Below are 23,267 nucleotides of genomic sequence, written 5' to 3'. Positions count from 1 at the left end.
GAAAGGAAATACACCGGGAAAGGGGACACCCCGGGCAGAGGGACATGGCTGGAAAGAGAAACGTCCCGGGAAAGGGAATACACCGGGAAAGGGGATACGGCGGGCAGAGGGACATGGCTGGAAAGAGAACGTCCCGGGAAGGGGAATACACCGGGAAAAGGGATACGGCGGGCAGATGGCTTTCCATAAGAACGTCTCGGGAAGAGGCACTTTCCGGGAAAAGGGACATCCCCGGCAAGAGAACAACCCGGGCAGGGGGACACGCCAGGCAAGGGGTAGAGCTCGGACAAGGGGACATGGACCACTGCGGGAACATGGACTCGTATCCTAGCTCTGGGGACACAGGGATAGAGAGGGAGAGGGAAGGGAACAGCCTCGAGATAGATAGGGATTCCCGGGAAAGCGAGGGGACAGGAGGGGACGCGGCAGGAACCGGGGATCCATATCCTGGTCCTGGAAGCACAGGGACAGCATGAGGACACGAAGGGACAGGATGCTTGGCAAAGCCCAGGGATATCCCCACCCGAGGACTCAGGGGACTCCGTCGGGAGCAGCGCAGGGCGGTTGCCGGGAGGCTGTTGCCACCCCGAGGTCCTCGGGGACACCCCGAAGGCCGGGCTCCCACTGGGGACACGGGGGAGGGCGACACATCTGGGCCACCGCTCGTGGAGGGTGGCAGTGTCAGGGGCGGGGACATGGCTGTCCCCTACCCACACTGGCCGTGCCATGCCATGCCATGCCATGCCATGCCATGCCATGCCGTGCCACGCCATGCCATTCTCTGCATGCCACGCCATGCCACCCTGTTTTCCATTCCATGTCGTGTGGGGAGGTCGGGAATAGCTCCCGGTGCCTGCCCTGACATTTCTACTCCGCGGTGTCAGTTTTACACCCGGCCCCGGGTGACCCCGGGCTGGCCCCCGTCCCTGCCCCCTGTCGCTTGTCCCCTACCCCAGTCCCCGTCCCTGGTCCTGCTCCGTACCCCAGTCCCCCGTCCCTGTCTCCCTGTGGTGGCACCCCGGCCCCGCTGTCCCCTTCCTCCTGCCACCCCCTTCGGTGTCCCCGGTCCCCCCGGTGCTCCCGGTCCCGCCCCGCCCCGCCCCGCCCGGGCAGGGCACGGCGGCGCCGCCACCGCCGGGACCGGAGTGGGCAGAGCCGCTGCTGGGGCAGCACCGAGACCGACACCGCGAAACCGCGACAGACCCCGACACAGCCGGGATCGGAGCGGGCAGAGCCCAGGACAGCACCAGGGACAACATCAGGACAGACCGACGCCGACAGACACCGATACCGGCACCAGCACCGCCGGTGGGTGCTGGCAGCAGTGGGAGGGATGTGGGTGGTTTTGGGGGGTGCTGGTGCCGGGGGGGCGGGAGCACAGGGATGGGGGTCGGGGTGTGTGTGCACACCTGTGACAGGGCGCAGGTGACAGGTGGGTGATGACGATCATGGCACGGTGTGGGTGACAGGGTTCAGGTGACAGTGCAGTGGCACGGTGCAGGTTATGCGATCTGGGTGGCAGTGCGGGTGACAGGGTGCAGGTGACAGGTAGGTGATGTGCATGACAAGTTGTGGATGACAGTGCAGGTGACAGAGGCAGGTGACAGAGGCAGGTGACAGGGTGCTGGTGATGGTGCATGTCACAGAGTGGGTGACGATGTGTGTGACAGGCTGTGGGTGACAGGTACAGGTGACAAGACGCGGGTGATGGTGCGGGTGACGGTGTGTGCACGACAAGTTGTGGGTGACAGGGTGCATGTGACAGTTCAGGTGACAGACAATGAGGGTGGCAGGGCGCAGGGGGTGGCGCGGGTGACAGGGAGCGGGTGACAGCGCGTGCAGGACCCTGCGGCGCGGTAGCCGCGCTGGTGGCCCCGTGCCTGCCGGTGGCGGTGACGGTGACAGTGACAGTGACGCCGCGGGCAGCTGGAACTAAGCCGGGGGACGTGCGGGTTGGCAGCTCCGCCACGCTGGGATCAGGGGGACAGGGCGGGGGGGAGGACGAGGGGCGTGTCCAGCCCGGGGACGCAGGACGGGGGACAGGAGAACCCCGTCGGGCTGAGCCACCCCCCGGGTCCCGCTGCAGCAGCTCGCTAGGGGACAGAGACACGGACAGGGGTGCCAGCGCCTGGCGCGAGGTGGCAGAGGGGACAATGAGGCTCTGTGTCGCCTAATCCGGGGCACGGGGCCGGGGGTTGGCACCCCGGAGTGGCGCGGGGGGGTTTAAAGGCCAGACCGGCCGGTGTCCCCTGTGCCAGGCGTCCCCGAGCCCTCGTCCCCTGCGCGCTCTCAGGCCAAGGCTCCCTCCCCAAGGTACCGGGCGACACAGCTGTCCCAGCTTGGGGACAGCAGCAGCACGTCCCAGCTGGGGATGGAGGGGGTAGGGTGGTCCCGAGGCTAGGCGGGGAGCGGACCTTTAGGGACCCTCGTGACTGGGTTTTGGGGGGTCTTTGTGCCACGCCACCGAGCCGTGTGTCCCCTAACCCTGTCACCGGGTGCCGGGCTTGGGGACACCCTGGCTGCCAGCAGGCACCGCTCGGCTCTGTGCCTCGGTTTCCCTCTGTGCCCAGCTCTGCCGGGCATCTGCTGGGAGCCAGGGCACGCGGCGGGGTGGGGACACCCCGGTCCCCGGGTCGGAACCCCCAGGGCACCTTGGCACCCCCGGGATGGGGAGGTGCCCGCAGCTGTGCTGAGTTTGCACGGGATTACACTAAGCCCCAGGTGCCGGGGCTGGCACCGAGGGGACAACCTGAGGCCGCCGTGACTGGCATCAAGGGGTCAATCTGCGGCCACCAGACCTGTCAACGAGGGGACAAGCTGGGGCCACAGGGACTGGCACCGAGGGGTCAGTCTGGGCACACTGGGACTGGCACTGAGGGAAAACATGGGGACACTGGAGCTGGCACCGAGGTGTGCCCCAGAAAGTGTGCCAGGCTCTAGTGGGTGCCGTAGGATGGGTTCCCCCCAGGAAAGCTGGGGTTGGGGCTCCCAGCAGCGGCTGGGAGTGGCCAGGGAGGGGTGGCAGGTCCCCAGGGAGCCGCGCTGACTCTGCCTGTCCTTTCTCTTGCAGCCCCTCTGTCACCCGGATGGTGAGTGGCCCCCGGGTGGGGGGTCCGGGCGGAGGTGGGTGCCCCATCCCGGGATCCCGGCGGTGCCGGGCACTGGCGCGGGGCAGCGGCAACGTGGCGTGCTGTGCCCACCCGCCGCGTGACCCCGCGGGGACAAGGGGACGCTTTGTCCCGGAGCTGGCGGCCCCGGCGGCTGGCACTGCCCCGCTGGCCCCGAAGCGGTGGCGCTGTGCCCGGCGCCCGCAGCCCCCCAGCACCCTGACGCCCCCTCCCCACGGGTGGGGAGCGGCTCCCGGTGCCCCCCGTCCTGTGCCAGCCCCCCCATCTCTGTCCCACGTGCCTCGTGCCCAACCGGGGTCTGTCCACAAGCCAGCTGCGTGCCAGACCCGTGACAGCCCCGTGACAGCCCCATAACCCCACGCCAGCCCCACACCACCTCCTTACCCCCGTGCCAGCTCCGTGTCAGCCCTGTCCCTGCTCCCGCAGCTCTCCACGTCCCAGCCGAGCCCGGTGCCGATGCCCAGCCCGGAGGAGCAGGAGTGGGCAGGGCCCGAGGCGCTGTGCCCGGGCTGGCTGGAGGACGAGGCCCCCGATGGCGAAGTGCCCGGGGACAGCGCGGACCCCGACTGTGCCACCCACGCCTACGAGCGGCTCCAGAGCGCCCTGTGCCAGGAGGGGCTGCCCCCCACGCTGGACTGCTCCGCCGAGCCCCGCACGGGTTGGGGACATGGGGGAGGGGGCGCGGTGCCAGGCTGGGGACATGGGGGTGGCAGGGACTGGGGTGGCGATGGGGGAATGGTGCCAGGCTGGGACACGGGGGTGGCAGGGACAGTGTTATGGGCTCGGTGCCAGGCTGGGGACACGAGCGTGGCAGGGACAGTGATGTGGGGGCAGTGCCAGGCTGGGATAGAGGGGTGGCAAGGATAAGGGTGGCAACAGGGATATGGTTTCAGGCTAGGGACACGGAGGGCTTGGGGGCTCACACTGGGGTGCCAAGGGCAGCGTGGCGCCAGGGTCCCCATCCCGGAGCTGTTAACCCTTCCCTTTCTGGCAGGATTTGGCCCTCTGGACATGACCGTTTGCATCCTGGGCTCCCCCACCCCCTTCCTGCCTGTCCTGCTGGAAGGTGGCACCCGCTGCCCAGGTGGGTGCGGTCCCCTCGTCCCCACCCCGCATGAGACACCAGCAGGGGTCTCGCCCGTGCTGCCTGACCAGGACTGTGAGGGAAACTGAGGCAGGGAAGAAGGGTAGCCGCATCCCCCCATGTCCCATTAATCACAATACACATCAGTTCAGCAACAAATTCCCACCCCACGCAGCACCTTCCCCCCTCACGGGGGACAGTTTGGGGCAGTGGGTGCAGGGTACCCACCGCCCATCCCCCTGCCTACCCGTAGGTGCCATGGTGCTGTGCTTGTCCCCGACCTGGGCCAGCCGGGTGCCATCGGAGACGTCCCCAGGCGCCTGGTCGCTGCTGCTCTCCCGGGGGGTCTCCTTCAAGGTGGGGGGGCACAGCGTCCTGGAGACCTTCGCACCCCCCCGCCGCGCCAACTACGTGACGGGCACCTTCGCGCCGGGGGACCCCGAAGGCGGCTGGGTGGGCGAGCTGGCCCGTGACCTCGACTGCCCCACGGGGGGCTCGGTCCCGCTCGCCCACCGGCTCCAGGACGCGCTGGTGGCCCGCTGGGTGCTGGCGGCTCGCGCCAACCTGCCCGTGCCCCCCACCCTGGCCTTTGTCCTGGGGGCCAGGGGGGACCTGCCCGCCGAGCCCATGGCCCCCGGGGTGAGGCTGGTGCGGCTGGAGGACCCCCAGGGCCAGCAGAGCCTGGTGCAGGAGGAGGTGGGCGCCTTCCTGGGGGGCACCGCCATGGAGCCCTACGGCCAGGTGGGCACGGGAGGGGTGGGCGGTGTTGGTGGCGCTGGGTGGCACCGGGGGACACGGGGGTGCACGCAGGTGGTGGGGTGGCTGTTAGGGTGGCACTGGGGGGGCACGGGGATGTGTGCGGGGGGTGGGGTGACACAGGGTGACGCAGGGCTGCACGCAGGTGGCGGGCTGGCTGTTGGGGTGGCACCAGGTGGCGCGGGGTGACACGGAGGTGCACGCAGGTGGTGGTGCGGCCGGCGGGGTGGCGGTGGTGGGGGACAGGCATCCGCAGCACCCACGGGAAGGAGGAGGGGGCGGCGGTGGCGCAGGCGGTGGGTGCCCGGCTCCGGGGGCTGACGGAGGAGGACAGCGTCCTGCTGGAGGCCATGGTGCCCACCGCCCGCCTGCCCGTGCCCCCCCCACGTAAGGCCCCCGCCCTCGGGCGCCCACCACCCTGGGAGGGGGGGAAGAGTCCCCCAGGGTCCCACGGGTCCCTGCAGCTGTGCTGGCCACGTGTCTGTCCCCTGGGGTGGGTGGGGGCCATCGGCGTGCCCAAATTACTGGGGTCCTGGGGGAGGGCGTGAGGGTCACCATGGATGCCCACAGTCCCCCGGGTTAGGGTTGGGGGACAATTTGCCACCTTGGACCCCCATAGACCCATGGGGAGAGGTGGGAAGGTCACCCTGGACCCCCATGGTCCCCTGTGGTGAGGGGGAAAATCACCCTGGACCCCCATGATCCCCTGGGGTAGGGCAGGGTGTTGGGGTGATCCCCTTTGGCTCCTGACAGTCCCGTGGGGCTGGGGAGGACAGTGGCCATGCTGTACCCCTCACTTCCTGGGGCTGGGCTTGGCCGGGGCCACCACGGTTCCACAGGGAGTCCCAAAAGCCCCCGGAGGAGGGGGAGGTCGGGCAGGGCCGCCCCGTCCCCGCGTGGCGGCCGTGCCTGCCCTGTCCCTTGCCCCCCAGGCAGCCCAGCCCCGCGGCTGCCCATGGCCCTGCGCATCTGCACCCTCGTCTGCAGGTCCTGGGGGGACCGGCCCCAGCTCTGCCAGGTACAGCATGTCCCCACACCCTGGTGGCTCTGTGTGTCCATGTCCCCATGTCCTGGTGGCCCTGTACGTTCCCAAGCTATGGTGGGAATCTGTGTCCCCAGGCTGTGGTAATCTGTGTGCCATGTCCTGTGTCCCCATGCTCTGGTGTCCCTAAGATTGGTGGCCATCCACATCCATGCCTGGGGTCAATGTGTCACTCACGTCCCTATGCCCTGGTGGCAACTGGTGTCCCCACACACACACGTGGGTGTCCCCACAGGTGGCCTGCGCCGTGGGACGCGCGGAGAGCCCGGTGCGTCACGGCGCGGCGCTGCCCCAGGGCCTGGACTCCAGCCTACAGCAGTGGGGGGTGGTGGCCCCCAGCCAGCGACAGGCGCTGGCCACGCGGCTGCGGGAGGCCACCGAGGCCGCCATGGCCGCCCTCCTGGCCACCGAGGCCGAGCTGAGCCCGCAGCAGCGCGGTGGCACCCGTGCACACACCGACATCCTGGGTGAGCATGGCGCGGTGACACCGCCGGTGCCCGCGGTCACCCCGCGGTGCTGATCGTGGTGTCACCGTCTCCAGGCGTGGACTTCCTTCTGGCGTGCGTGGATGACGCGCTGGAGCTGGTGGCCCTGGCCACCAACAGCCAGCGGTGCCTGGAGACCTGCATGCTGGCCGAGGCCATGGGACGCAGCGTGGGCGAGCCCTGCGGGGACCTGCCGCGGCTGCTGGCCGAGGCCATGCTGCACCGGGCGCAGTGTCACCTGGTCGAGGGCAAGGACATCCTGCTCATCGGGGCCGGGGGCGTCAGCAAGAGCTTCGTGTGGGAGGCGGCCCGCGACTACGGGCTGAGGGTGAGTGAGGAGCTCGGGCCGTCAGCGGGCTCAGGGTGGCGAGTGGTGGCACAGCCGCGGCGCCAGGGCCGGCTGTACCCCGGTGACGCCTCTCTGGGCCCGCAGATCCACCTGGTGGAGTCGGACCCGGAGCACTTCGCGGCGGGGCTGGTGCAGACCTTCCTGCCCTACGACAGCCGGGAGCACAGGCGGGACGAGGAGCACGCGGAGCGGGTGCTGGAGCTGCTGCGCTCCCGGGGGCTGCGGCCCCACGCCTGCCTCTCCTACTGGGACGACTGCGTGGTGCTGGCGGCCCTGGTGTGCCAGGGGCTGGGGCTGCGCGGCCCCGCGCCCGCCGCCGTGCGGGTGGCCAAGCAGAAGAGCCGCACGCACCGGCACCTGCAGCGCTGCCGCCGCGGCCGCCCGCCGCCCGCCGCCTTCGCCGTGCCCTGCCGCCGCCTGCAGAGCCACGGCGACGTGGAGCGGGCGGCGGGCGCCGTGCCCTTCCCCGCCGTGGCCAAGCTGGAGTTCGGCGCGGGCGCCGTGGGCGTGCGGCTGGTGGAGAACGCCGGGCAGTGCCACGCTCACGCCGCCCGGCTCTGGAGGGACCTGCGCGACGACGCCGACCACCCGGGCATCGGGCTGGGCTGGGGCAACGCCATGCTGCTCATGGAGTACGTGCCGGGCACCGAGCACGACGTGGACCTGGTGGTCTTCGAGGGGCGGCTGCTGGGCGCGTGGGTGTCGGACAACGGCCCCACGCGTGTCCCCGCCTTCCTGGAGACGGCGGCCTGCCTGCCCTCCTGCCTGCCCGCCGACCGGCAGGCGCAGCTGGTGCGGGCGGCGCTGGAATGCTGCCGGGCGTGCGGGCTGCGCGACGGCGTCTTCAACGTGGAGCTCAAGCTGGGGCCGGCGGGGCCGCGCCTGCTGGAGATCAACCCCCGCATGGGGGGCTTCTACCTGCGCGACTGGATCCGCGAGGTCTACGGCCCCGACCTGCTGCTGGCCGCCGTGCTGGTGGCGCTGGGCGTGCCGCCGGTGCTTCCCGCTCGCCCCGCGCCCCGCACGCACCTGGCCGGGGTGATGTGCCTGGGCTCGGAGCACGGCGAGACCCTGGCGGGCGGCGGCGGCATGGAGGCTCTGCGGGAGCTGCACGGCCGCGGGCTCGTCCGCCTCAACCGGCTCTTCGAGGAGCCCGAGGGGGCCGGCGAGTACGAGGAGCCGCTGCTGAGCGTGGCGTGCGCCGGGGCCACGCTGAGCGAGGCCTGCGAGCGCCTGCTGGGGCTCTGCCAGGGGCTGGGCATCGACTCCCCGCGGTATCCCGTGGAGCATTTCTTGTCCCACTTCAAATAGCGCCGGGCAGGCAGCGGGGAGAGCGGGGGAATGGGTGCCCCGGCACATCCCGGCACCCCCTCCCGCCGCCCCGCCGCCCCTCCCCGGCATCCCCCCAGCACCCGGTCCCGTTGTCCCCCTTCTCCCGCGGCCTGGCACACCATGTCCTGGCAGCTCCGTAGCACCCTGGATCCCAGTTTGTCCTGCCACCCCATTGCGTGGCATTCCCCTTCATTCTGTCAGCCCATCCCCTGGCATCCCCTCACTCCCTTGGAAGCCCATCCCCTGGCATCCTGATATCCCACCCACTGGGATCCTCCTATTAACCTGGCACTCCATCCCGACTTTCCTGGTGCCCCATCCCCTGGCATCCTGAAACCCTGTCTCCTGGTGTCCCCCCCACTACTCTGACACCCCAGTTCCTAGCATGCCCCATGTCCTGGCACCAGATTCCCTGGTATCCCCTTCCATCCTGGCACTTCATCCTTCCATCACACTCACACCCCTCACCCTAAGATTCCCCCTCTCCCAATCCAGACACCCCATCCCCCTGTCCTAGCACCCCATTCCCTGGTTCCCAGCATTCCCCCTTTTCTCCCCTGTCCCTCCCTGTGCCCCCTGCCCTGTCCCTACAGCCTCTACCCCCAGTGTCCCCTGTCCCTGAAGCTGGGAGTCCCATGCCTGGGACACACAGGGGGGCACTGACCCCTGCTGTCCCTGTGCCATTCCCAGGGTGGGGGCAGCCAGGACCCCCCCCGAGGCACACAGGCCACCCCATGAGAGCAGCAGGTGAAGCTTGAGGTGTGTTGGCGCCTGCTGGCATGGGGAGACCGTACAAAAACAAACCATTATGGGCAGACCCCATAATGACAAAAAATTATTCTGACATCTCATAATAACAAAAAAAACTTGGGGAGACCCCACAATAAACACACCAGCGAGGGGAGACCCCACAGTAACAGAGTGAGGTGGGGAGAACCCACAATGACACCTTTGAAGAGAAGACCCTACAATAACAAACTGGCATGGGGAGAACCCACTGTAACAAACCTGTGTGGGGAGACCCTACAATAGCATACCTTGAATGGGAGACCCCACAATAACAAATGGGCATGGGGAGACCCTACAATAACAAAGGGGCACCCAGGGATTCCCTGAAGCAGCTTGGAAAATCCTCTGGGAAGAGACTTGTGTGGGGAACCCATGTGATAAAGGGCTGTCACTGGGGAGGCCCTACAGTAACACCAGTGACTCCACACTAATGCTCAGCCCCTGTAATGTCCAGGATCCTACAATAACACAGAGCCCCTGTAGTGCCCCTGACCCTACAATAACAGCAGTGACCCTACAACAACACCCAGATCCTACAGCCCTCACGACCCTGCAATAACACCAGAGATCCTACAATAATACAGAGCCCCTGTAGTGCCTGAGAGCCTGCAATAACACACAGCCACTTTAGTGCCTGAAACCCTGCAATACACCCCAGACCCTGTAGTGCCGCTGACCCTACAATAACATCAGTGACCCTGCAATAACACCAGAGACCCTTCAATAACACAAAGCCCCTGTAGTGCCCCTGGCCTTGCAGTAATCCCCTACAATAACACACAGCCCCACAATAACAGCAGTGACCCCACAACCACCCCAGTGCCCCGCAGCCCCACTCGTCCTCTCTAACCCCGCGGAAAACCCAACCGGGATCCCCGCGTGGGGTCAGCGGGATGTCCCCCCTCTTTTCCTGCCCCCTCCTGTGACGTCACGGCGGCGCCGCTGACGTCAGCACGGCGCAGGGGGCGGGGCGGGGCCGGGGACCCCCCAGTAAAGGCTGTGAGCGGCCGCGCTGTCTCTGTCCTGTTCCTTGCGCCACCCCCGGGCACCCCCCCTGTCCCCGAGTCCCCCGCGTGGGGGACACCCCGGTGACGCGCGCGCGGGAGGGGCGTGGCCGACGGGAGGGGGCGTGGCGATGGGCGTGGCCACCGCGGCGGGTTCCCCGGGGTCCCGATAAGGCGGTGTCACGGGGGCGTGGCCGCAGTTGGGGGCGTGGCCATCGGGGCGGGTCCCCGGGGGTCCCGGCACGGCGCCGTCATGGCGGGGGTGTTCGACATCGACCTGGAGACCGAGGAGGGCAGCGACGGGGACGAGCCCGAGCTGGGAGCCGTGAGCCGGCAGCGGGGCGCGGGGAGGGCACCGGGGCTGCCACCGGCAGCGGCGGCTGGGGCGGGGGGCGCGGCGGGGACGGGGGGCACCGGGAGCGGGACGGACGGTGGAGGCGGTGAGCGGCACCGGGGCGCGGTGGGGACAGCGGGACCAGGGGTGTCGGGGGTGCATGGGGTCGGCTCGGTGCCGGGAACGGCGGGCAGGGGTTTGGGGGCACGGCGACAGGGGCAGTGACAGGGTCCCAGTGGCGGTGGCGGGACAGGGGTGTAGCCGGGCTGTCGGCGGGGACGCGGCGCCGGGGCACCGGGGGCAGCCGCGGATCCCGGGTGGGCAGCGGGCGGCTCCCGCTGGGCAGGGCCCGGCCTCGGCCCCAAAACATCCGGCTGGGCCGGCTCGGCGCTGCCTCGCCCCGCACTGCCGCGTCCTGCCCGCGTCCTGCCCACGTCCTGCCCGCGTCCTGCCCGCGTCCTGCCCGTGTCCTGCCTGCCGTGTGTCCCCGACCTGCCGTGGGTCCTCTCCCTGCTGTGTCTCCCCTTCCTGCCCTGTGTCCCCTCCTTGCCATGCTTCCCCTGCCCGCAGTTCCCCCCTTGTCCACCTCTGACCGCGAGTTCCCTCCCGCAGGAGATGGAGCTGGAGCCCCGGGGGAACGGCCTGGAGTAAGTGGGGGACAGCCTGTGGGGGAGTGTGCAGGCAAGGGACAGGCAGGGCACAGGCAGGGGGCAGGCAGGGGGCTGTCCCCGCTCATCCCCTCTCCCGCCAGGCCGGTGGGACACTATGAAGAGATCGAGATTTCCGAGAGCAGCGTCAACAATGGCCCCGAGCACATCGGCCCCCACTGCTTCGAGCTGCTCCGCGTGCTGGGCAAGGGTGGCTACGGCAAGGTGGGGGCACGGCAGGGCTGGGGGACTCTGGGGGGATTCAGTGCTCCCCGATGGCATCCCCAACCTTCCCTGCCTGTCTGTCCTTCCAGGTGTTCCAGGTGCGCAAAGTGCAGGGCACCAACACGGGGAAGATCTTCGCCATGAAGGTCCTGAAGAAGGTAGGGCCGCCCCGGCCCCCTCAGCCCCCCCGGGGACACCCCCCGCTCACCGCCTCCCCCCCAGGCCAAGATCGCCTGCAACGCCAAGGACACGGCACACACCCGGGCGGAGAGGAACATCCTGGAGGCCGTCAAGCACCCCTTCATCGTCGACCTCATCTATGCCTTCCAGACGGGTGGCAAGCTCTACCTCATCCTGGAGTGCCTCAGCGGTGCGGCATGGCTCGGTGGTCCCGGGGATCACTCAGGGGGTCTCAGGGATGGCTACAAGTTGTCCCAGGGACGGCTCAGGGTGTCCAGGGGTGGTTTAAGGGTGTCCCAGGATGGCTCAGCTGTTCCCAGGGGTGATGAAAGAGTGGCCAGGGATGGCTCACGAGGGTCTCTCTCCGGCTCTCTGTGCAGGTGGAGAGCTCTTCATGCAGCTGGAGCGGGAAGGGATCTTCCTGGAGGACACTGCCTGGTAGGGATGTGGTGGTGGTGGTGGGTGTGGATGGGGTGGGCACCCCGACATCGCTCACAGCCTCCTCGATCCCCCCTGCAGTTTCTACCTGAGCGAGATCACTCTGGCACTGGGTCACCTGCATTCCCATGGGATCATCTACCGGGATCTTAAGCCAGAGAATATTATGCTCAATAGCCAAGGTGGGTTTGGGGGAAAACGGGGGATCTTGGGGGGTTCTCTGGGGGCAGTGCTGACCCCCCCATGTCCCTCAGGTCACATCAAGCTGACAGACTTCGGGCTGTGCAAGGAGTCCATCCACGACGGAGCCGTCACCCACACCTTCTGCGGCACCATCGAGTACATGTGAGGTGGATGCAGCACTGGGGGGAGTTTGGGGGGTTCTGTCCTGGCCCCCCACCCGCTCAGGGCCCCCCCTGCATCCCCCAGGGCCCCCGAGATCCTGGTGCGGAGCGGGCACAACCGGGCGGTGGACTGGTGGAGCCTGGGCGCCCTGATGTACGACATGCTCACCGGATCGGCAAGTCCCACTGCTGCTCCTTCCTCCCTCCATGGGAATTGGTGGGGCATCCCAGGGTGGGTGGGGGCTTGATCCCGAACCTTCCTGTCCCACCTGGCTCTTCATGGCCCCCTGGTGCCCCCCACAGCCGCCGTTCACTGCCGAGAACCGCAAGAAGACCATCGACAAGATCCTCAAGGGGAAGCTGGTGCTGCCGCCGTACCTGACACCCGATGCTCGGGATCTCCTCAAGAAGGTGCTGCCCGCAAAATTTTCCACCTCACCCTTATTTATGTACGTCCTCCCCCACCATTCCCATCTCTATCCCTATTTCTCTTCCAGTTCCTCAAGCGGAATCCCAGCCAGAGGGTTGGGGGTGGTCCTGGTGATGCGGCCGATGTGCAGGTACAGGGGTGGGCAGGGGGTGCCAGGGGACACCCCACAAATCCTGCCTGACACCCCCAAATCCCACAGAAACAGCCTTTCTTCCGCCATATCAACTGGGAGGACCTGCTGGCGCGCAGGCTGGACCCCCCCTTCAAACCCTGCCTGGTATGGGGGGCGGAGGGGGGAGGCTGGGAATGTTTTGGGGGCTCCGTGGGAGCAGCCACCATGTTCCCTGCAGCAGTCGGAGGAGGACGTGAGCCAGTTCGACACCCGCTTCACCCGCCAGACCCCCGTGGACAGCCCCGACGATGCTGCCATCAGCGAGAGCGCCAACCAGGCCTTCCTGGTAGGGGGGGCACGGCTGTGGGGATGACCCCCAGCACCCCCAGGCCTCCCCGCTGACACCCCCAAACCCGCAGGGCTTCACCTACGTGGCCCCCTCCGTTCTGGAGAGCATCAAGGAGGGGTTCTCCTTCCAGCCCAAGGTGCGCTCCCCCCGCCGCCTCAACAGCAGCCCCCGCACCCCCGTCAGGTACCGGTACAGGGGGAGCTATGGGGTGGGGGGGCTTTGGGCTGGAGGCGTTTTGGGATGGGGGTTTCAGGGTGGGCAGCAAGGTGGGGATAGGGGATAGTGCTGGGGGTGCAGTGTGGGGTGCATAGAGGGTGGGGGCGGCTCAACCTACCCCATCCTGGGAGTCCAAAGAGACTGTGAGGGCAGTGGGGTGAGGGTTTGGGGTGCTTTGGGGTGAGGGAATCAGGGTGGGCCTCAAGGGGGAGAAGAAGTAGGGGAGGTTCGTGCAGTGTGGTGGGAGCTGGGGCCTCCAGGGGTGGGGAAGAGCTTTGTGAGCACTCCAGCCCCCCCTTCCTCACTGTCTGTGGGTGCCCCACTGACCCTCTCGTGTGTCCCTCCCCAGCCCTGTGAAGTTCTCCCCCTTCGAGGCGTTCAAGCCAGTGGCCCCAGGCGACCCCATGGAGTTGGGGCCCCCTCAGCCCCCCCCACCCGAGGGCACGGCCCCCCTGCCCATCAAACCCTCAGGGGGGGCCAAGAAGCAGAAGGGGGGCCGGGGGCGGGTGCCCAGGTAGGGTTGGGGAGGGTGGGGGGTTTTGGGGGGGGCCTGGTGCTCCCCATGGGGTGGGGGGGACCCCACGGTGCTGCTTGTGCTCCGGGGGGCTCATCCCCCTCCGGCACAGCCCCCAGCCCACCGGGCTTGGGGGCACGGGGAGAACCCCCAGGGGTGTGGCCCCTCAGGGATGTGCCCCCCCGTGGGCGTGGCCTTTTGGGGTGTGGCCCTTCTGGGGACACGGCCTTTGGGGTGTGGCCCCCTTGGGCATGGCCCTGCTGCTGGATGTGTGCCAATTAAAGGACTTGCTGAGGCTGTGGTGGTGCCTGTGCTGCGGCTGGGGGGGCCCACGGGGAGGGCGGGCGAGTTGTCCCACCAGGGAAGGGGCCACGCCCCTTCAAGCCCCGCCCATTCACCACACCCATTCAACTGGCTCCACCCACTTCTCTACAAGCCACGCCCCCCGATCAGGCATAGCTGCTCTTTTATTGGCCGGTGCTCAGGCCCCTGCAGCCAATCAGCAGCGTCAGCTGGGGGTGGGCAGCGGACAGGGAAGGGTCCCCTTGGTGGCTGGGCAGTGACAACACAGGGAGGTGACAACACAGGACAGCGACATTACAGTGAAGTGTCACTGCGGGGAGGTGACGTGTCAGGGCGATGACATCAGAGGGTGGTGACGTCAGGACGGTGGTGTCACAAGGCGGTGACGCTTGGCCGCGCGTCCCCCCAGGCCGCCGTCCCCGCGAAGGCGTGCAGGTCACTGAGCAGGGCCTCGGCGCTGCCCCCCGCCACCTCCCCCTCGCTGAGGGGCCTCTCCCGGCCCTCTGCCGCCGCCTCCTCCTCCTCATCCTCATCCTTCTCATCCTCCTCCTGCTCATCCTCCTCCTGCTCATCCCGCTCCGGCCGCCGCTCCAGGCTCCAGGGCATCAGCTCTTCCTGCTCGTCCCGCACGGTCGCCGCCTCCCCGTCGCCGTCCCCGAGGTTCACGGCGGGGTGCCCCGGTGAGCGCAGCCGGTGCCACTGTCCCCGCAGCAGCTCCAGCGCCCGGCGGCCCAAGGGCCGGGGGTGGTAGCGCCCGGCGGAGAGGCGGCACAGGTGGTGCCAGGCCAGCGCCAGCCCCAGCGCCAGGCACAGCAGGAGCCCGAGCAGCGCGGCCACCGCCCGGTCATTGCGGGCCACCGCGGGGTCCCCGGCCGCCGCCGGCCCCGCCAGCGCCAGCAGCACCGGGTGCCACCGCGGGCCAGCCTGCGGGCGAGGGCAGCGGGGTCAGCTCCGCGCCCCGGGCACGTGGCTTCCCGGAGCTGGAATGCAGGGAAGGGCGGCGGGGACAAGGGGCAAGGTACAGGAGCAGAGGACAAGGGCCAGGGAGGGGGAGGTGACCCCCGGGGACGGAAGCCGTGGGTGGCGAGTGCAGCAGCACCTGCAGGTGCTCGGCGAGAGGAACCGGGTCCTGACAGCCCGCAAGGCTGCACAGCTCCCCCAGCATCCTTCACCCCTGCCCGCAGGGCTGCAGCCCGATAGCATCCCGTGCCAACGCCCCAGGGCCCCCCAAACCCGGCACTCGCAGATTTCAGTGTGGCTGCCCAGCCCCCAACCCCACCCAAAACCTGACCCCCTCAAGCCCACGATGCTCCCCTGAACTCCCCCTCTTTCCCCCCAAACCCACTGTGTTCCCCTTATTTCCCCCTCCTTCCACCCAACCCCACTGTGCTCCCCTTATCCCCCAGCCTTTCCCCCAAAGATTCCATACTCCCCTTGCCCTCCCGCTCCACCCAGCCTCACCCCGGCTCCCTGATCCTGACTCCCTCAGCCTCGTGGCTCCCCATCTCCCACCCTGCCCGGTTTTGGGGTGCTCACCATCAGCAGGTGCAGCCAGAGCGGGTCCTGATGCCGCGGGCGCGCTCTGAGATGGGGGAGCCCCCCCCAACTTCCTGCCCTCGCGCAGCGGATGTACCAGAGCGGGGGGAGGCCGAGTGCTGCACCCCTCTCACCCCTGCTACCCAAAAGGCCGCCCGTGCCCCCCCACTTCCTGCCAAGGCGCTGAGCTCCCACCCGTGACTGCTGCGCCTTCCTGTCCCCACTTTGTCACTCCCCAGGTGGCCCCTGCAACCTGCAACGCTTTTCTTATAAATCCTTTATTTGGAGTGAAAATATAGATTTTGACCCTGCACTGGAATGGAGAGGAGGGACACAAGGAGAAGGAGGGGAGGAAAAGCCCCCAAAATATACGGGGGACAATATCTCACAGTTAAGGAAGGCAGATCGTGCCCTGCCCCACAGAAAGGGGGGAGACCCCACACAGGAATTGGGGGGTGCAGGGGGTAATCTTTGATCCCAGGAGCAACCCTCCAGCCCGAGCAATGAGGGCAGGGGTGGAGAATGGTCCATGATTTGGGGGGGCAGCACCCAGTAAGGCAATGGGGGGAAGCGGGGAGCTGCCAGAGGGGTGGCCAGCCCCCTAATGGGAGAAGGGCCTGGAGTAGGACAAGGGGGGGCACCCAAGGGGGGCGAGATGGTTCAGGGGGGTCCCTGGGGTGCAGGCGTGGTCCCTGGGGCGGTGGTCCCTGAGGGGGTCCCTACACGTGGCCGTTCTCGAGGCGGCTGAGCTGCTCCTCCAGGCGGGAGATGCGCTGGCCCTGCTCCGCCACCAGCGCCCGCAGCGCCGCCACCTCCTGCAGCACCTCGTCCAGGCGGCCCCCCTGGGGGACAGCCCTGTCAGCTAGGCCCACACGGGACACGCCAACAGAGCCACACCCACTGCCACACCCACACCGACCACACCCCTCTGTCCCTTTTTCCCCTTTCTCCCTTTCCCCCTTGTTCCCCTCACCGTGGTGTTGCCGGAGCCGAGCACCGGGGGGGCACTGAAGCGAGTGGATGCAGGAGCCGCGGGCGGTGTGGAGGGTGGCGTGGTGGCCCCGGTGGCAGTGGTGGCGCGGCTGTCATGCAGCAGCGTCCGCCGGTTCACCTTGAGGTCCCTCTGCTTGCTGGGGACGTAGGCCTGGCGCAGAGACACCAGCACGGGCCCCGCCGTGCGCCCTGCCACCCACTCCTCCGCCTCCATGGCTGCCTCAGGGCCTGCCGTGTCCGGGTACAGGTCGTCCTGGAACAGGTCCGACTGCCCCCAACAGCGTCAGAGGGGTGGCGTCCTCGGGGGACCCCCAGAGAGACACAGCCTCACTGGGGACCCCCATTGCTCCCATGTCCTGCTCAGTGACCTCACACACAGACCCCATAAGGACAGACCCCACCCAGCCAGATTAGGAATCCCTTGCCCAATCACCACGTCCTGCCCAGGAACCCCACACAGCCCTGTGTCCTGCCTGGTGACTCCCACCAGCCCTACTAGGTCCCCCCACCCACATTCCCCTATCCCCACCCTGCTCCCATCTCCACCCACCTTCCTTGGCACGGTCATGATGATGGGCTCACACTTGCGCTCATGCAGCTTGTAGAACCTACCAGGGGAGCAGAGAGGGTCATGGAAGGCTTGGGGGGTGGTCTGGGGGTCCCTCACCTCATCCCCCGTGTCCCCATGCCCACCTGGCGATCTCACACTTGCTGACGTCCAGCCCGCGCTTGGGCATCCAGCCCATTCCCCGCTGGGGCTCCTTACTGGTGAAGGTGTTGAGGAAGTGGATGTAGGGCGGCTCCTCGGTGATCTCAAAGTACCGGATGCTCGAGTCCCCCTGGGGACACGTTGTTAGGGGGGCCCCTGGCTCCGGGGGGGTCACCAGTGGGGTGAGGGGCTCTGTACCTTGCCGCAGACGTAGACCACGTTGGTGTCGGGGTCATAGAAGGGCAGCAGAGCCCCGTTGCTGGAGTCCAGCTCCTGCAGCCCCATGGGCTCCTCCAGGTTCTCCTGAGGTGGGATGAAGTGTCAGGCACATGGGGGTCCCCAAAATGGTCCCGGGGAACCCTCGGGGTGTCACTCACCGTGTCCCACAGCGCCAGCTGCCGTTCGCTCATGCGGCTGAAGCCAGTGGTGAAGATCTTGCCGTCAGCCAGGAAGATGGCACGCATGGGACGGGCCCCCTCGTGCGCCCGCTCCTTCTCCTGGGGGGCACGGCTGTCACCGGTGCCCGCAGCACCCCAGGGACAGGCACCGAGGGACAGGGGACAGCAGGGTGAACCAGGGGACAAGGACACCCACAGAACACGGGACACATTGGGGTGCACCAAGGGATAAGAGCAGGGAGCAGGGATTTCCACCCAAGAACCAGCGCAGGGCAGTGCCCTGGTGACACAGGCCCCCCGTGGGGGTGGGGACACTCACGGCCACCACGGTGCCACGGCGGGGGTCGATGACACGGACGCTCTTGTCCTTGCAGGCGGTGCAGAAGCGGGAGCCATCGCGGCTCCAGCTGACGCTGTAGATGAGGTCAGGGTGAAGCCCGTCCAGCCGGTACAGCTCCTCCGCCGTGCCCACATTCCAGATCAGCACCACGTTGTCACAGCCTGGGGGACACGGCAGGGGTCACCTCAGCCACACGGCCCCCTCCCCGTGCCCGCAGTGTCCTCCCGTACCTGCGCTGAGCAGGACGTTGCGGGCAGTGGGGTGCCAGGTGACAATGCCAACACGCTTTGAGTGGCCCTCCAGGACCACCACTGGCTCCGTCAGCGGCTGGCTCAGCCCGTTCTCCGGGATCTGCCACACCTACGGGGACAGAGGGGACAATGAGCAAAGCGGGGTGACCCCTGCCACCCCCCAGGATCCTGGGCCACCCCTCACCATGACGGTGCAATCCTCGGAGCCGCTGGCGATGACGTGGTCGTTGTGGGGACACCAGTCGATGTCGAGGACGGGGCCCGTGTGGCCGCACACCGTGGGGTACGACTTGTCGATGCGTCCGGTCTGGGGACAAAGTGACAGCAGGCAAGGGGTCACCCACCAGCACAAACCCCCGCTCCCCATGTCACCACCCTGCCGTCACCTTGTGCAGGGGGAGCACGAGGAAGGCGCCGCCGCCGCTGGCCTCCACAATGATGGCGACGAAGGAGGGGTTGACGGCGCAGAAGGTGCTGTCCCAGGTGACGCGGGACACGCGGATGTCATCGTAGCACTGGTCCGTCTTCACCGGCTGCCCGAACACGTGCCGGAATTTGCTCTGCCGCACCACCTTCCGGAACGACATGGCTGGGGAGCGCCCCGGCCCACGGTCAGGCATGCTGGGATACCCCAAAATGGGAGACAAGGCCACCAGGGAGGTGGCCTAGGAATGAGGTGTCCCCTGCACTGGGTTTGTCACTGTCTTCCACCCTGGTAAAGAGTGGCTCAGCCACTCTGAGGAGCCAGGAATTGGGGCACGCAATTGGGGAACTCAGGAAGCACCCCAGGAATGGGGGCTCTGAGCAACACAGGGAGTGTCCCACGCAGAATGGGGACAGGGACAAGGGTGTGCTCCTGGAAACGCGGGTGGGGATGGAAAGGAGGGCAGGAACAACTCCAACAGATCAGGGGACGGTGGTGGCTCTGCTGGCTATGGGGTCAGGGACAGGGAAAGGGATGGGGACAAGAACAGGATTGGGGGGCACGAATGGGGACGGTGGTGGCCTCATTCTGTACGGGGATAATGACAAGGATGGGGACAGGAACAAGGATGGGGACGGGGGCGGGGTCAGGAATGGGGCCGGTGGTGGCCGCGCTTGGTACGGGAACAGGAATGGGGACAGAGACGAGGATGGGGATATGGACGGGGAAGGGGATGGGGTGGCTCCGCGAGGTATGGGGATAGGGATAGGGACAGGGATAGGGATGGGGACAGGGACAGGGGGTGGCCCAGCAGGGAACGGGGATGGGGAAGGAGGATGGGGAGCCCGCGGGGGCCGTGCCCGGCGGGTCGGGACGGGGCTCGGTGCCCGGTGCCCGTGCCCGCACTCACCGGCGGGTCGGTGCCCGGGGCCGGTGCCGGTGTCGGGGGCGGCGGGAGCGGCGGCGGCGGCGGGGGCGGGGCAGGAAGTGACCGGGGCCGCCCCGCGCGTGCGCGGCTCCGGGGCGGGGAGACCGGCGGGGGGGGACCGGGGGCACCCCGGTCATGGCACCCATGGGCACCCCAGCGTGGCACCCCGCGGGCAGGGGCACCCGCGGACGGCGTCAGGGGGTGGCACGGAGGTGGCAGCAGCGGGTGGCGCAGGGGCGGTGGCAACGAATGACACGGGGGTGCTGCTGGCAGGCTGTCACCCCCTCCAGTGTCACCCCGGGGTGACACAGCAGCCAGGGTCACCTCCCTGCTCTCATTTTGGGGTGTCCCTCCCCTCTGGAGCCCCCTGTGTCACCCTGTGCCCACCGAGTCATGTCTTGGGGACACCCCAGCAGTGCCCAATAAACGGACCAACCTTAGAGATGGGGGGAGCTCAGGAAGCGGTGACAGATGAGGGGACGCAGTGGTGGCCTTGTGGTGTCACCACTGGGGATGTGGGTTGGTCTGGGGACACTGTGGTGGCTTTGGGGTGTCACCGCGGGGAGCATTGGGCAATGCTGCGGACACTGGTGGCAGTGGGGTGTCACCACTGCGAACACGGAGCAGTGCTGGGGACACTGGTGGCTGTGGGGTGCCACCACTGGACTCAGGGCCTCGGCGGTGACCCCGGGACGCTTGTGGGGACCTGTCCGCTGGCCGGGGCGCGGTGGCCGTGGCTGTTTCCTGCCATTAATCACCGCTAATTGGCTTTGCCATGCCGGGCCCACGGCGGGGGGAGTTTGGGGGGGTCACGGGGGGTGTAAGAGGATTTCTCTGCTCCTTCCTCCGGCTCGGCCATCCCGGGGTCCCGCTCCCTGCCCGCCCGCTGCCCACTGGGCCCCGGCCCCATGCCACGCTCCCACGGGGACAAGGGGACCCCCAAGGACAAGGAGCCCCCGCAGAAGGGGAAAGGGGGGCACGAGGAGGGGGAGAAACCCCCCAAAGCCCCCGAGGACGTCGGTGCGCTGGCCCCCAAGAATTCCGGCTCCGAGTCCCGGCACGGCAGCCACGGGCAGAAGAGTGGGAAGAAGGGTCCTACAGACCCCCACGCTGCTGCCACCAAGACCTACTCCCCCTTCCTCAACACCGTCTTTGGCAAGGTGGGGACATCAGGAGGGGACATGGGGATGAGGGTGGGGATGGAGGGACCCTGGAAACGGAGGGGATGTGGGGACAGTGGAGATGGGGGCAGGATCCTGTGGGTGGGAGGCAGGAGGTTTGGGGACATGGTCAGGGACACTCTGGGACCCTGGGGATGGAGAGAATATGGGGACAGTGGGGATGGAGACATGGGGACAGTGAGGGTGGGGACAGGAATAGTCCAGGACCCTGCAGATGGAGGGGATGTGGAACACTTGAGACATGGGGACATGGAGACAGTGGGCATGGGGACAATGGGGTTGTTCCAGAACCCTGTGGATGGAGGGGACGTGGGACCAGTGAAGATGAGGTTGGGACATTCCAGGATCCTGGGGATGGAGAGGATGTTGGGCACTGGGGATATGGTCGGGGCTACTCTCGGTCCCTGGGGATTAAAAGGACATGGGGACAGTGGGGACACAGTCAAGGACACTCTGGGATCCTGGGGATGGGGACATGGGGACAGTGGGAATGGGCTCAAGGCCAGTCTAGAAACCTGGGAATGAAGGGAATATGGGGCTCTGGGAACAGTCAGCGACACCATGGAATTGTGGGGATAGATGGGACATGGGTCCTGGAATGGTGCAGGGGACACTCCAGGGCCCTGGGAATAGAGGGGACATACTGAGGGGACATCCCGAGCAGGGCAGCCAAGCTCTGTGGGGGTAAAAATGCTGCCCCCCACCTCTGGAGTACAAACCCCCTCGGCAGCATCCATGGCACCCAGCACATCCCATCCAGAGCCTGGGGGTCCCGAGGTGGGGACAGCCCTGGGGTGGGTGACAGGAGGGGGGACACGGGGACTGCTCCAAGGCAGGTGGGAGGCGCAGGCACAGGGCAGGGCGGGGCTTTGCCTCCAATCCCACTAATCCTCGGCTGGAGTTAATTTTGGCCCACGCTTAACAAAGGTGACACCGAGGTTTGGGGGGGCAAGGAGGGGGAATGGGCACGGAGCCGGGTCTCATTCTGCTGTCACCCCCTTTGTGTGTCCCATGCAGGAGCGGGAGCTGTCACCGGAGGAGCTGGATGGTGAGCAGTGGGGGGTGACATGGGCCATGGGGAAGGGGGGGGCATGTCCTCATGGAGGGATCTGCCATGGGGACATGGCCATGGAGAGGTCTCCCACATCCAAGAAATGACCTGCCCCGGGGTGACACGGTGTCCGTGTGACCCTCCATGCCTGATGACGTCCCTGCCCCCACCCGTGGCCATGCCCAGAGCTGCTGGACGCCTTCAAGGAGTTCGACACGGACCAGGATGGCTACATCAGCTACAAGGACCTGGGCGAGTGCATGCGCACGCTGGGGTACATGCCCACCGAGATGGAGCTCATCGAGATCTCCCAGCACATCAAGATGAGGAGTGAGTGGGGTGGGGGGCTGGGGAGGGGGCCAGGGGGTCGCTGGGGTGCTGACGGTGTCCCCTTCCTGCTGCAGTGGGTGGCCGTGTGGACTTTGAGGACTTTGTGCAGATGATGGGCCCGAAGCTGCGGGAGGAGACGGCGCACATGGTGGGCGTGAGGGAGCTCAAGATCGCCTTCCGTGAGGTATGGCCACCACCACGGGGACAGTGGGCACGGCATCCCCTCCTCAGGGGCACCACAGGTGTGGTGGGGACAGTGACTCTGGTGGTGAGAGTGATGATGGGGGCATGGAGGGGACAGTGATCATGGGAACACCACAGGGAGATGGTGACCACAGTGGGGACCGTGGCGTGACCAAAGACATGGAGGGGACACTGACCATGGGAAGACCATGGGGGAGCAGTGACCATGGTGGTGACCACAGGCATGGAGTGACCAGGGGGGAATGATGACCATGGTGGTGAACAAAGCTGCAGAGGAGACAGCGACCACAGGGAGCTGGGGAGGGGCAGTGGCAGTGGTGGGAGGGTGACCCCCCCTCCCCGCGGGTGCTGCAGTTCGACATGAACGGGGACGGGGAGATCAGCACGGCCGAGATGCGTGAGGCCATCGCGGCGCTGCTGGGGGAGCAGCTGAAGGCGCAGGAGGTGGACGAGATCCTGCAGGACGTGGATCTCAATGGGGACGGCCACGTGGACTTCGACGGTGAGAAAACTCCCCCTTCCCTGGGGGCCTGTGGCAGGGGCTGAGCCCCGGGTCCCCTGACGTCCCCTCCTCGCCCCGCAGAGTTCGTGATGATGCTGTCGTCCCGGTAACGGAGACACCGGGCAGGAAGGGACCCCCGGGTGATCCCCCCAGCCCCTCCTCAGCCCCTCCCTGCCCGGCCAAGCGACCCGAGAGCTCTGCCAGCATCAGGGTTCAGAGGGAACAGCTGGAGCGGAGCATCTGGGAATGAGGCAGACTCCAAACCCCCGACCCCAGAAGCTACCGGCTGTGGTGGCAGAGCCAGCGGAGGCCGGGGGACCCAATAAACCCCTTTGGCCGGAGCTGGAGGAACGTGTCTG

General features: G+C 67.6%; 5 protein-coding genes across 7 annotated transcripts; 3 read left to right on the top strand and 2 right to left on the bottom strand.

Moving 5' to 3' along the window:
- The first annotated feature begins 1,124 nt into the window (after positions 1 to 1,124).
- On the top strand, positions 1,125 to 8,789 carry CARNS1 (carnosine synthase 1). Of its 2 annotated transcripts, none has more exons than XM_033062241.1 (10): positions 1,125 to 1,308; positions 3,071 to 3,089; positions 3,555 to 3,786; positions 4,123 to 4,212; positions 4,466 to 4,953; positions 5,175 to 5,355; positions 5,901 to 5,986; positions 6,246 to 6,477; positions 6,552 to 6,823; positions 6,929 to 8,789. In XM_033062241.1, the coding sequence occupies exons 2-10, from the start codon at positions 3,087 to 3,089 to the stop codon at positions 8,153 to 8,155; spliced, it is 2,811 nt and encodes a 936-aa protein (XP_032918132.1). In that variant the 5' UTR covers positions 1,125 to 1,308; positions 3,071 to 3,086; the 3' UTR covers positions 8,156 to 8,789. The 2 variants fall into 2 exon arrangements, with proteins under 2 accessions (XP_032918132.1, XP_032918131.1); XM_033062240.1 differs by lacking the exon at positions 1,125 to 1,308 and adding an exon at positions 1,353 to 2,313.
- A 1,330-nt stretch (positions 8,790 to 10,119) lies between these two features.
- Positions 10,120 to 13,763, top strand: RPS6KB2 (ribosomal protein S6 kinase B2). 2 transcript variants are annotated; one of them, XM_033062244.2, is made up of 15 exons: positions 10,120 to 10,294; positions 10,916 to 10,950; positions 11,055 to 11,175; positions 11,265 to 11,333; positions 11,398 to 11,545; positions 11,736 to 11,793; positions 11,875 to 11,975; positions 12,048 to 12,138; positions 12,223 to 12,313; positions 12,441 to 12,548; positions 12,635 to 12,697; positions 12,767 to 12,844; positions 12,921 to 13,025; positions 13,099 to 13,211; positions 13,594 to 13,763. In XM_033062244.2, exons 1-15 carry the CDS (start codon positions 10,223 to 10,225, stop codon positions 13,760 to 13,762), a joined length of 1,422 nt encoding a protein of 473 aa, XP_032918135.1. In that variant the 5' UTR covers positions 10,120 to 10,222; the 3' UTR covers position 13,763. The 2 variants fall into 2 exon arrangements, with proteins under 2 accessions (XP_032918135.1, XP_032918134.1); XM_033062243.2 differs by having other exon boundaries at positions 10,121 to 10,294; positions 12,918 to 13,025.
- Positions 13,764 to 14,207: 444 nt separating this feature from the next.
- On the bottom strand, positions 14,208 to 15,566 carry LOC116997725 (protein tyrosine phosphatase receptor type C associated protein). The gene is made up of 2 exons (XM_033062804.1): positions 15,543 to 15,566; positions 14,208 to 14,985 (listed from the first exon to the last, which is right to left on the bottom strand). The coding sequence occupies exons 1-2, from the start codon at positions 15,564 to 15,566 to the stop codon at positions 14,434 to 14,436; spliced, it is 576 nt and encodes a 191-aa protein (XP_032918695.1). The 3' UTR covers positions 14,208 to 14,433.
- Positions 15,567 to 15,859: 293 nt separating this feature from the next.
- Positions 15,860 to 19,669, bottom strand: CORO1B (coronin 1B). Its single transcript, XM_033062242.1, has 11 exons — positions 19,623 to 19,669; positions 18,675 to 18,877; positions 18,473 to 18,595; positions 18,268 to 18,397; positions 18,017 to 18,198; positions 17,677 to 17,796; positions 17,498 to 17,602; positions 17,284 to 17,429; positions 17,141 to 17,198; positions 16,571 to 16,858; positions 15,860 to 16,439 (listed from the first exon to the last, which is right to left on the bottom strand). Exons 2-11 carry the CDS (start codon positions 18,873 to 18,875, stop codon positions 16,317 to 16,319), a joined length of 1,476 nt encoding a protein of 491 aa, XP_032918133.1. The 5' UTR covers positions 18,876 to 18,877; positions 19,623 to 19,669; the 3' UTR covers positions 15,860 to 16,316.
- Positions 19,670 to 19,764: 95 nt separating this feature from the next.
- On the top strand, positions 19,765 to 23,216 carry CABP4 (calcium binding protein 4). The gene is made up of 6 exons (XM_033062245.2): positions 19,765 to 20,800; positions 21,839 to 21,869; positions 22,059 to 22,202; positions 22,277 to 22,386; positions 22,761 to 22,908; positions 22,990 to 23,216. The coding sequence occupies exons 1-6, from the start codon at positions 20,549 to 20,551 to the stop codon at positions 23,016 to 23,018; spliced, it is 714 nt and encodes a 237-aa protein (XP_032918136.1). The 5' UTR covers positions 19,765 to 20,548; the 3' UTR covers positions 23,019 to 23,216.
- The last annotated feature ends 51 nt before the right edge of the window (positions 23,217 to 23,267 follow it).

This window comes from Catharus ustulatus, chromosome 6, assembly GCF_009819885.2.
Source record: "Catharus ustulatus isolate bCatUst1 chromosome 6, bCatUst1.pri.v2, whole genome shotgun sequence".
Taxonomy (NCBI): domain Eukaryota; kingdom Metazoa; phylum Chordata; class Aves; order Passeriformes; family Turdidae; genus Catharus; species Catharus ustulatus.
This window is presented reverse-complemented; position numbering and strand designations above follow the sequence as displayed.

Coding starts and splice junctions, on each gene's coding strand:
- RPS6KB2 (XM_033062243.2), top strand. CDS start 10,223: ATGGCGGGGGTGTTCGACATCGACCTGGAGACCGAGGAGGGCAGCGAC. Junction 12,314..12,440: donor ACGACATGCTCACCGGATCG/GCAAGTCCCACT, acceptor TGCCCCCCACAG/CCGCCGTTCACTGCCGAGAA. Junction 12,698..12,766: donor GTGATGCGGCCGATGTGCAG/GTACAGGGGTGG, acceptor CAAATCCCACAG/AAACAGCCTTTCTTCCGCCA.
- CORO1B (XM_033062242.1), bottom strand. CDS start 18,875: ATGTCGTTCCGGAAGGTGGTGCGGCAGAGCAAATTCCGGCACGTGTTC. Junction 18,199..18,267: donor CAACGTCCTGCTCAGCGCAG/GTACGGGAGGAC, acceptor CGTGTCCCCCAG/GCTGTGACAACGTGGTGCTG. Junction 17,199..17,283: donor AGCAAGTGTGAGATCGCCAG/GTGGGCATGGGG, acceptor CTCCCCTGGTAG/GTTCTACAAGCTGCATGAGC.
- CARNS1 (XM_033062241.1), top strand. Junction 4,954..5,174: donor CCATGGAGCCCTACGGCCAG/GTGGGCACGGGA, acceptor AGGTGCACGCAG/GTGGTGGTGCGGCCGGCGGG. Junction 5,987..6,245: donor ACCGGCCCCAGCTCTGCCAG/GTACAGCATGTC, acceptor GTGTCCCCACAG/GTGGCCTGCGCCGTGGGACG.
- CABP4 (XM_033062245.2), top strand. CDS start 20,549: ATGCCACGCTCCCACGGGGACAAGGGGACCCCCAAGGACAAGGAGCCC. Junction 20,801..21,838: donor TCAACACCGTCTTTGGCAAG/GTGGGGACATCA, acceptor TGTCCCATGCAG/GAGCGGGAGCTGTCACCGGA. Junction 22,909..22,989: donor CGGCCACGTGGACTTCGACG/GTGAGAAAACTC, acceptor CTCGCCCCGCAG/AGTTCGTGATGATGCTGTCG.
- LOC116997725 (XM_033062804.1), bottom strand. CDS start 15,566: ATGGGGAGCCACGAGGCTGAGGGA. Junction 14,986..15,542: donor GGAGCCACGAGGCTGAGGGA/GTCAGGATCAGG, acceptor CCTCGCCCGCAG/GCTGGCCCGCGGTGGCACCC.